Source organism: Xiphophorus couchianus, chromosome 3, assembly GCF_001444195.1.
Source record: "Xiphophorus couchianus chromosome 3, X_couchianus-1.0, whole genome shotgun sequence".
In the NCBI taxonomy this organism is placed as follows: Eukaryota; Metazoa; Chordata; class Actinopteri; order Cyprinodontiformes; family Poeciliidae; genus Xiphophorus; species Xiphophorus couchianus.
Window position 1 is genome coordinate 12,904,686 of NC_040230.1, and position 11,003 is coordinate 12,915,688.

The window sequence follows — 11,003 nt, forward strand, 5'->3', positions numbered from 1 at the left end:
ACCTTATTTTCTGTCTTGCACAAATTCTTGGAGAATATCTCAGTAATCAGAGCAGATAAAGAGTCCGGAACCAATTTTTATTGATTTGAATGAACATTCTTTGTGTTGTTACAAAATTCCTGATTCTTTTAAATGTTCACAGATAAACTACTTCTATCAGTATTAATAGATTTATTTGTATTTACGTTAGAGGCCCAAAGAAGCAAAATTGTCATGATTTGTGTTTTTGTGAGATATGCCTGGATAAAATGCAATAAACAAATGATTCCTCTGAGAGTGATATTAACAGCAGACAGTTCACATAAAACAGGTAGCTTATACTTCCTTTGTTAAAACTCTCACCACTGACTAAAAGTGATATTAATTTTTAAAAAATCTAATGTTAGTTATTTAAACCAATCCCAAACAACTTGTGCAAGTAATGCAATTTGCATCATTTTAGAAAAACAACCAGGGCTAATAAAAAACTGCAGTGTTGAAGTGTACATATACGTATATATTAGCAAAGTTTTAATGATGTGAATATTCCTGAACCCAGAATATTTCTGGGGTTGAAGTCCAGCTCGTGGTTACAGACTGTGGTCAGCATGCTTGTGATTTGTCCTGCTGAGCTTTAATCGAGCACTGTGGGCTTGTTGGACACAGACCAGACTCAGCACACATGACCGGGATCAAGAAGGAGGCGTCCAGAGGCATGGACTCACCGTCTAGGTCAGTGTCACAGCTGACCTGCAGGCCAATAAATCATTACAGTTAGTGGCTCAGAAATATAGATAAAACAGCAGGGACGTCAAGCTGGTAATGGAGAGATTCATTCATTCATTCATTCATTCCCTCTGTATCTCCCTCTTTCTTTCATTATTTCCTGTTTTTCTTATTTCTTTCCTCTTTTCTCCCTCTTGCCTGCTTTCTCTATTTCATTCATTCTTTCCCTCTTTTTCCTACCTTCCTTCGTCCTCTTTCTTGATTTCCTTCTTTCATTCCCTCCTTCACTCTCTTTCTTTCTCATTCTTTCCTGCTTTCTTTTTTCCTCCTTTCCTTCTTTCTTTCTTCCATTCTTTCCTGGTCTCCTTTGTTCTCTCTCTCTTTTTCCTCCTTTCTCTCTCTTTCCTTCACTCTTTAGCTTTTTTCCCCTACTTTCCTTCCACATACTTTCTTGCTCTTTGCTGCTTTCCTTCTTCCTTCCCTTACTTCTTCCTCTCTATCTCCATCTATCCACGCATGCCAACCACACTGTTGTGTTGGTAGTTAGGATGAGGAAAGGCCGATAAAATTACCTGAGAGAAAGATCTGAAAAACAGCTGCGTGTGATGCAACCCTGAAACCGAGGTGTCTGCAGGATTCTGGTTTAGACTCTGATGATAGGCCTGAGGAAAGAGGAAAACATGTGAAAGGATAGACCTAAAGTGCTTCACACCAAACTCTGTAGCTTTAATATGCTTCCTTACCTGTAGTGCCACCTGCAGTGAAGAGTATTGCAACCACACCTCCTCCTGCCACGCCGTAGACAGATTTGTCGCCTGAACTTGTCCTGCTTTTTCAGTAGCTTTGAGGTAGTGAGTCCACACACATTCTCCCACAGCACGCATAGTCAGGTTGTGAGAATAAACTGGAACACAACAGACATAGACATCATAGTTTAATATCGACAAAACTGATCCACTTTTAGACTATTACCAGGGTGGCAATGGAAAAATGGACACTGAACACATCACTGCTTTTCTCTGTAAATATATTCCTAATGCGGTTCTTATGATGAAATTCAAGCCACACATCAGTGACAGTCCAAGTAATCTACACATACAAAAAAATTAGCCTGCAGCAAAATCTATCTAAAATACTATTCTACCATAAATCAACCACAACATGGAACTCCTCAAAAGATTTCTAACAAATGAGTCAAAAGAACATTTGTCAACAAACCCTTCTAGAGAGTCTTACTTCTTTATTAAGTAATTTCCTATATTTAACCAGGTAAAACCCCATTGAGATCCAGATCTCATTTGTATGAAGGATCTGAGAAGAAATTCTGCAACACTCAACAACCTGGTATACAAAAGTAAAACAAATGAAACCATATACAGAAAGTAGAAATAGCTGGAAATAATATGTGCTGTTTTTCCATTAAAATAATAAGCAACATGCTCATTAAGAGTGACCTCTATGGGCACTGACAGCAAGACTCCACTGTTGAAAGAAAACATGCAGATATTCTGGACACCATGTTCAGAGGAGGGATGGTACTGCACATCACTCCAAAGTCACTTCTTAAATTTAAAGTCAGGAAATCTTCAGAGCCACTCTTGATAACAGTCTACAGATAAACCGAGGATTGGATTATTAAGCAAGATAAATATCCCAAAGACAGTCAAGAAAACTCATCTGTAGTTTCAGAAATAAAAACATTAAGCTACAAGAATCGCTCAATCTGCTGACTTGAATCCTTTTAAAGCGGCAGTATTGTTTATTTTCCACGTACATGGTGACATTTTGTAGCACAATCAAGTAACTATGTTACCTTCAGTTGTTATGAAAATGTTCTATCAAACATATATATATTTTTACTTTTGACTTTTTATTACATTAAGTTCAATATAGTCTAACTAATTAACTATCTAATTTGATGCTTTAAAACTGGCATCTGTCTCTTTAAGAAGCTCCTACTCTTTCCGACACACTTGTAATCAAAATCTGAATGCGTAGTAATGAGCACAAAATGCAGCATAATGCAAGACAAAACGTCAAAAACACAAATCAAAGCAGAGATGTAAACTTTTCTTACTCTCAGGCAGAAACAGATGAAAGATATCTTTAGCAACAAGGAAACCCACTGCACCATAATTCATGGCCCTGTTCACAAGAAAAGAAGTGAGTTGTTGTGATCAAATCAACGAATAATACATTCAGCAATGTTTTTCCTTGAACACAACTTACTTTGGATAGGTGGGGTGGAAAAGAGGAGGGACGAACATCCCCATTGGGAAGAGAAGCCCGTTACTCACCAGAGAGGGTGCGACAGACAGACTGAAATAAATATGAGAGGATTATTGCATGTTTAAGAGTTTATCCAGAATTTAATAGTTAAACGTGGTAAAGGAGACACTTACATGTCGGCATCCTCAGTCTGCGCAGCCAAGAGTTTACTGCGTCTCTTCTGCCAAAGGGAAAGTAGCTGAAGGTAATTGGTAAAGAAGCCACTGGAGCTGACCGTCACCTGAAATCATTGACGTTACTGGATCAGAGGTTATTTTCTTTGTCTGTTAGCAGTAAAAAAATAAAAAAATGCTCTTGCTGGCAAATTGCTCTTGTCAGACAAGAGCAATTTTAATACCCTCTTTCAGCAATAGTTGTTTAGGTTTTGTGATTTTTTAAATTATTTCGGCATTGGATGATTTTTCCAATTGTCTGCCCCGTGAATGATCACTTTCAAAGGGATATTTTTTGTTTGTTAAGCATTAGCTTGAACCTTTGAAACAAGAATGATCACTGAGGGAAGTTCTCAATTGTTTATTGCCGACTTCTTCATTTTATTGATACTTCAAGGACACAAACTGCACAGCATGCTACTATGGTCATAGTGCCATGTTCAGGTATTCATAACCCTCAAACCTCTTTCTATTTTGAAAGATTTTAACCACAAAAAAACCACTGAATTTTGGAGGGATTTTATGTGATACACCACAGGCACAGATAACAACAACAACTGGTTACTTAGAAATAAATTATAAAGAATAGAGTTTTTTTAAAATTCTGCTGTGTACCTCAGAGAATAATAGGTCAAGATCATCTTCATTAGAAATCTCCTTTGAAGACAATAGTCTTGGAGGTGAGGAGTAAACCTGGAGAAAGAAAAGCTCCAATAATTAAAAAACTGTAAACAAGATGCAGACGAATTCAAATCTAGAAATTCCTATTTCCTTTTCACCTTGTCAATGAAACGCTGAAAAGACTTTTGATCTTTCCACCTGAGATCCGTTATTTTGGAAATGAAGGCAAAAAAGACGTTTTCAACAATTTCTTCTGTCTGTTATTGGGGGGAATACAAACTGTGTTAGATGGAGATTTAAATCATTTAATCATTTCAGTTTGTGTTATGGTGTCACTTCACCTCTCGACGTGCAGTCGTCTCACCGAGAAGATGTGTGAGAACTGAATCAAATCCTCTTTCGGTCTCCAGTACGCATTGTTTCCAGCGAGGGACTTCCTGGTAAAAAGTCCCAACACATGACTCAATTAATCCATTTACACTTCTGCTTTTGTTTTGGATCAAGTCACGCTGACTGACCTCTTCAATGTTCCCCAATGCCAAAGAAAAATTCTTTGCCGTTTCTGAAAATCTGGAATCCATGGCGGGCATCAGGGTGTGCAACAGATTCAGGACCATAAAGGTGTGAAGAATACCGCTTCGCCCAACAAAGTGGCAAGAAAAGATTTTTAAAAAGCACTCTGAGATAGTAAGATCCTGTTTTAATAACTTAATATTACCTGTTACTCATTTCAGGCTTATGCAACCATTTGTTGATGATGCGGGACATTTGAATGATGTAAGGCAAGTTGTGCAGGAGGACATGATCGTCTTCTGTGAGGGACAGAGGATGGAAAGCAGCCTGCAGACAGCCCAACCAGTCAATAGCAGGGGCCTGACTCTGTGGGAGAATATTTATTTTCATCTGTAAAATTATGTTTCCAGAGAAAGAAGTCATTGGTATCACTTGTACCAACTTTTAAACAGTTTAAACCAACTTTTAAACTTAGTTTAAAAGTTTTAAGGTGGATTTTTTCCCTCTCTGCTGAGCCTATGGTGGCATTTGTAGATCAAGAAGAAATAGTAAACAAGATGTTGTTACTCGAAGTACTTTACCCTGTGGTAATATATGAACATTACTTACTGTAAGTAAAAGGTTAAGTTTTATATTGAAAAAAATGTATATTTGGTAAAGTGCTGTAGTTATGTTGTTTACTTGTATTATCTGTTCACATCTGACCTTACACACATATATAAACTGCTTTCACCAAATCCTTTTAAAATATTCTTGATGACTCCTTAAATTAATCTTAAAAATGTATCCAATGCAAATGTTATCATGGGTCTCCAACATATGGTGTGCTGCGCTCAGATGTTGTCCTGCCTGAATGCCTGTAAAATATGTCAAAGGATGTATAATAAGAATAAGCTTAAGTCATAAAGCTTACAAAATTATTTTCTGGTTAGTCCTGAATTTAAACAGTAGTTAATCTAACCCTGATTGTGGACTTTCTCTGTGTTTAACAGAATCATTAAATGTTTGAAACAATGAAACACGGACGGAGCAGACCGGACTTGTACCTGTAGATCTCTTATTGTCATCCGCTGATAGAGCTGTCCCTTTGACAGGCGGTACTGCAGGGGTGAAGCGGCGACAGCGAGCTCTGAGGACAGAGAGATGAAGGTGCCAACGTGGAGCATCCTCATGGACGGCGGGGATCCCAGGAAAGCCAGGTAGCTCTGACATGACGCCAGGAAGGGACGTAAAGTCTGCATTCAAATATACTGTTAGATTAAACATCAACTTTAATCTGGGAAATATCTACTGCAGGAATTAGGATATGAATGATCAACCTCAGTTTTAGCTCTTGACTTTTGCGTTTGGCTGTTCCACTCAATTGGGATCAACAGATCCGGCTGATCAATCTGTTAATAAGAGGATGAATGCTCGAGTTAAGACAATAACATCATTCTCACTTTGTTTACATCAACTCCAAAATTACTCTAACAAACGTGTCAACTTGCTGTATTTTTGCTGCACTCTAAGACATTTGGGTTATAAATATCAGATAATTAAGACACTGGCCTGAATGTATCTCTTTGTCCGGTTGCTGGCAGCTTCATTCAGGTCTTTGCCTATGTAGAGGTTGAAGAATGGAAATGTCCCATATTCTCTCATTAACAAACCGAGGGTGTAGTTGAAATCAGTCCTATTCCACTGTCCAGACACAGCCCACCCTCCCAACTGTACACAGATACACAGAGAAAAATTTGACAAAATGAAGAAAGAGGATAATAAACACAGTCATATAATTGGATTGACTAGGTGGGTTGGCTGAGATTTTATATCTGAAGTCTATGATGCAGGGAATAATTGATTAGCTTTGTTTCCTCGTGTTGTGAAATATCTTACAATATGATAAAATTATCAAATATCCTAATATAAAAGGTTGGAACAAAGTTGGTTTGACAATCTGATATTGTGGTGACATTATTCTCTGATTTTTTGTGCTTAACGACTGAAACAAGGATGCAACCACCACTACAAAGAGCCCATCAGTTACATAATAAACTGCCTTGAAACACGTTTTAAAAGACACACCATGTTCATACCTTCTGGATGAGTCTGAGAAATGGCTCTGCCCCCACAGCTTCCAGAGATCTGGTGTCTAAGCAGGAATGGTAGAAGTCTTTAGTCTTCTGAACTGCTGAGCTGCTTGAACTTTGGTTGGTCTCTGGTAGACAGATAGACAAGATTTAATCCAATTTTTATTAAATCTTTATCCTGGTCAATCTCTCCATTTCCTGTCAAAGAAACACATTTAAAGCTGCAATCACCATGTATGACAGAATGAATGATACCGAGGAGGTGATGCTCCAAGCCTCGTCTACTAACCACACATCCTATGAAGTTATGACCACAGAGGTGATTATACAATATATTGCCAAAACGATAGGATATTTTGGTTTTACATACACACATGAACTTTAATGCAAAAGCATTATGTAGTGTTGGTCCACACTTTGCTTCTACAAGGTTACACTCCTCTAATGTCCAGAGCAGTATGATTCACTCCTCTCTTCTGCATTGAACATTTTGCATTACACTTGGTAATTACTGCTTGGCAGCAGCTGCTTAGTCATGGAAACCTATTCCATGAAGCTCTCTATGCACGGCTGTTTAGTTAATATAATGGTTGTATCACATTTTGTAGCTACTGACTGAGCAGAAAGCTGATGGGACTTTTCACTTTGTTGCTGAATACAGGAATTCACTGAGCCATGGAGATTAACCCATTCATTCAAAACAAAATTGTTGAAATAGTCTGCATGCCAAGATGTATAATTTTATATACTTGTTGTCATTGAACTGATTAAAACCCCTGAATACAAAGATATGGAGCAATGACTTTATGTAGATTTTTCTGTTGTTGTGGTATCCAAGTGAGTTTTTCCATATCTTAAACATTTTTGTATTTCTTTTAGTGAAACATCGCCACAACTCCATTAAAGCACAATTTGCCATGCTACCTTACTCCATACCTTACTATGCATTATTTTGTAACTCCAACACAATGCATGGCAATTAAACACTAATTTGTCAACCTGATGTCTCTTTCTATGTGATGCTTCTAGTTTTTGAAAGCATGCTTTTGCATTTTCAGTAAAGGTAACCTATTGTGCTTCCTTGAATAGGTTAGGATAGATCCATGGGCTATTCAAAATATGTTCATCGCATTTTTTTCTTTTTTGCACAAAATCATTCTTAGATGATGAGATTTTAGTCGGTCAGTTCTGAATATTTTGAGTTCTTTTCAGAATGAGCTGAAACTGAGCTGTCACTTTAAATCCAACTGAGCTGCTGCTGGCCATGCCGTCCAGCTCAACGTACGAGTTTACACTCGTACGTTAAATTAACTGCAAACAAATGCAAAATTATACAACCATATGTCTTTGAGAAGCATTAGCAGAGACTCCTGCGTTTGGGCTGTTTTTTGAAGGAGCTTAGACAATTGGAAACACAAAAATGTAGAAATTGTGAATTTTTATATCAGGCAGAATCTTGATATTATTCTGCCTCCCTCATGCCAATGTTTGGTCCTGCTCCACTTAACATGACAGATGGACCTGTTCACATGGACCCAGCAGAGGATCCATGTGAACAGTGATTACATTGTTCAAATATCTTGGCCAGGAGGCAAAAAATAGCACGTCTCACTCTGTTATCAGGAACCTTGGTCCCCTTTATGGGGGACAAATTGCATCTTGCCGTACCCCCGGCACCCTGGCCTTCAGCCCAAACACTTACAGCCCTCCCCACAGTCGCTAGCTTGATTACATAGATTCAGCACAAACTCCATTCCTCCCCACCAATCTCAGAGCCTTGATTTATCCTTTTGAGGGTCTGGTTGACACACACTCTTTCTTTGGGACACTGTCCAATGCGTTCTTTCTTTTCTGCCTAAAGTTAGTTTCCAGTGTGTTCCACATTGTTGTTTTCAGCCTTATCTCTTGCTTCAAGGATTAAAGCAAGAGAATCTAACATCCTCTTCATTGTTACCTCCATCTTCTCAACCATTATGCTCTCTAGATTCTCCTGCACTATCTGTATTTACAGTTTCCTCTAATATCTAAGCACAGTAATTTTTCCCTCAGAGTATCCCAAGTGCACCATAACCAGATCAATAAATCAACCAGCTGCACATATTAGAAATTACAAAAAGCTTCAGATCGTTTCCTACCTAAAATCCCTCTGAGATATTGCAGCAGCAGAGTTTTTCGGCTCAGAATCGTATCTTCTCTCAGTCTTCTGCGTTCCGTTTTATTTTGTTTGTCCGTTTCTGCTAACCTTTCAATCGGGTTTTGTGAATGACCCAGTATACCGTGACTTCTTTGTCTCCCTTTGCTTTTGAGCTGGAGTCTTTTTGAACCACACATGGACACAAAGTAATCACAGGCCTGGGTGAAGGGGTCAGTGGACATGGACAGACGAGCAGCAGCCCACTGACAGGCGGTAGAAACACACGGGGTTACTGTAGGACACAGTGAAAGGACAGTTAGACAAACTGGTAATCCATTTTAATTTGTTGTTCATGATTGGTTCTGGAGGCCTACCATTTGCTGCATTGTTCCCACTCCCTGTGTGCAGAACGTGGTGAAGGTAGTAGGCTAGTCCCAGAATGGCAATTCCTATAAAAAATACCAGAAGAAGACCAAACAGTCTCTGAGGTGTTACCCACACCGACTTCTCTTGACGCTCAGTGTTTAATAGTTGTTGTTGCCCAGGCTGGAGTGGGTTCTGTTGCTGGAGCTGGTGGAAATGCTGAGGTTGTTCTGTCAGCTGCAGCTGAGGCACAGGCTGTAGCCGGCTCTCGGGTTCTGGGTGTGACTTTGAGCGGTCCGATTGCTGAGTTTGGAAAAGGGTGAAGGAAACAAAGCTGTAAGAAAATCTACGGAAACATTCCAAACTTACACTGACTTGCAAAAGCATTCACAACATTTCCATGATGAAACACAAACTTCTTGGTACTTTTATTGGGATTTTATGTAACAGACCAACTGTTGCGCAGATCTGCTCATGGGTTCAGATGTGGGTGCATGAACACACACATCGGTGTGCCACTCTGCAGCACTTCTCGGCAGGTTAAAGAAATCTGGTCCAATCAGCAGCGCCCTCAACTCAGGTAATATAAGGAATCCACCTAACATTTGGCTGGTTTTGCAACAGAGCTGAGGAAGGCAAGTACTGTACAGTCTCCAAAGCAGCATTTCATGGGAAAATGATGGACAGTGCTTTAGTCCCTCCACCAGATTTTTAATAAAAATGTTCTGGTATTTCAAAGAGAAATAAGAAATGTCATATTTTCTCTTCAGAGAAACAGGAAGTCATAGGTTACCTGTAGATTAAGAAACTGATAGATTTGAAATCAGTACTATATATTTTATAGAAATTGCTTGAGGTATCAGTTGGAGACAAATCCAACCATATTTTTCCCCACTACTATATACATTTTATCAAACTAAAAATATTTTCCAAAACAAAAAGACATTGCGTGTGGGATCAGGTTACTGCAATGGCGACGGATTTATTGTAAGACATTTTTATTCATTTTACAAGAGGCGGTGATAATAAAAATGAAATACGCAGTGAACAGAAGGACACAAGTAAAGTTGCACCTGATATTTGCGCTGTTTGAGTCTTTCCAGTAATTTTTACAGCATAATATGGCCTTTTTTTTTTTTTTACTTTATGCTTTCTCAAGCCCAAAGATCAATATGTCATGCTGTTTTTCCGAGTTTTGATTTGTGTATTTTTGTTTATATTATAAATAGAATTTCAACAATTCTCAAATTTTAAGTAATATACGTTGAAAATAACATACTAAAAATTGCTAACCTATTGTTTTTGTTCACGACTCTTCAGGGAAGTGATGGACCGCACCCAAGTGAGTTTATTTAACACTAGTTAATGCTAACTGCTTTCCATTTAATCTCATCTTTCCTTTATAGCATTATGTACCATTTCCTGTTTTTTTAATAATTTTTTTTTACAGAAATGAATCATATTTTCAAAATATGTTTTGCTCTAAAAATAAGTTTTGAAAGCACAAATTTGTAAAAATATTACTTTTGTCAAAGTAAAATTTTGCTCTAGATTGCAAGTTTTCTGCTGATGACGTATTGGCAGTGATCGTCAGGTGTTTTTCCAAATCAACTTTTTCCCCATTGAACACGGCAGACGTACTGGCAGAAGTTGGTTCGTACCTTTTTACCAAGCAGCGTTATTAGCACACATGACTTTAAGAGACCTTACCTGAAGCTCGATTGAAGTTTGACTCATTCTTGCCCTGTTTCTGTCGCTGTCGTGGCGTTTAGGTTTCACACGCACCTCCTGCGTCAAAGTGCCGTCATCTCTGCTCTGTATCTCTTTTCATCACTCTCTTTCCTCTTCTGACTCGCCGATAAAAACAACTCTGCAGGTTTCGTCTTCACCTCTCCAAAATCCAAATAAAGCAGGGAGTACCCCTCTGCTCTCCATGGACAGGGATTACTTTTTGTTTTCGACAACAGCAGAACATGTTTTTTTTCTGTCTGCCGTATTAAAGAGTGCCAGGACAGAGAGCTGTGATTGGTGAGTAAACACCAACACATCGCTTCTGCTTATACATTGCCTTAAGTGGGAGGTAAAGTTTGTCTTCCTGGAAAGGACCTCTACGCGTTGCACACGCACGTTTGCTATCGTCATTATCAGTGCAGC

The 11,003-nt window shown here is 38.6% G+C and overlaps 1 protein-coding gene across 3 annotated transcripts; it reads right to left on the reverse strand.

The window, feature by feature from the left end:
* Positions 1-63: 63 nt before the first annotated feature.
* Positions 64-10,864, reverse strand: kel (Kell metallo-endopeptidase (Kell blood group)). 3 transcript variants are annotated; one of them, XM_028012334.1, is made up of 18 exons: positions 10,560-10,864; positions 8,861-9,152; positions 8,488-8,778; positions 6,359-6,480; positions 5,832-5,990; positions 5,600-5,671; positions 5,327-5,515; positions 4,486-4,646; positions 4,286-4,403; positions 4,109-4,204; positions 3,926-4,024; positions 3,762-3,839; positions 3,108-3,214; positions 2,935-3,024; positions 2,783-2,850; positions 1,449-1,609; positions 1,278-1,367; positions 64-729 (listed from the first exon to the last, which is right to left on the reverse strand). In XM_028012334.1, the coding sequence occupies exons 1-18, from the start codon at positions 10,584-10,586 to the stop codon at positions 583-585; spliced, it is 2,367 nt and encodes a 788-aa protein (XP_027868135.1). In that variant the 5' UTR covers positions 10,587-10,864; the 3' UTR covers positions 64-582. The 3 variants fall into 3 exon arrangements, 2 of the variants coding, with proteins under 2 accessions (XP_027868135.1, XP_027868134.1); XM_028012333.1 differs by lacking the exon at positions 10,560-10,864 and adding an exon at positions 9,302-9,381; XR_003594887.1 differs by lacking the exons at positions 64-729; positions 1,278-1,367; positions 10,560-10,864 and adding an exon at positions 9,302-9,388 and having other exon boundaries at positions 1,573-1,609; positions 2,783-2,855.
* Between the last annotated feature and the right edge of the window lie 139 nt (positions 10,865-11,003).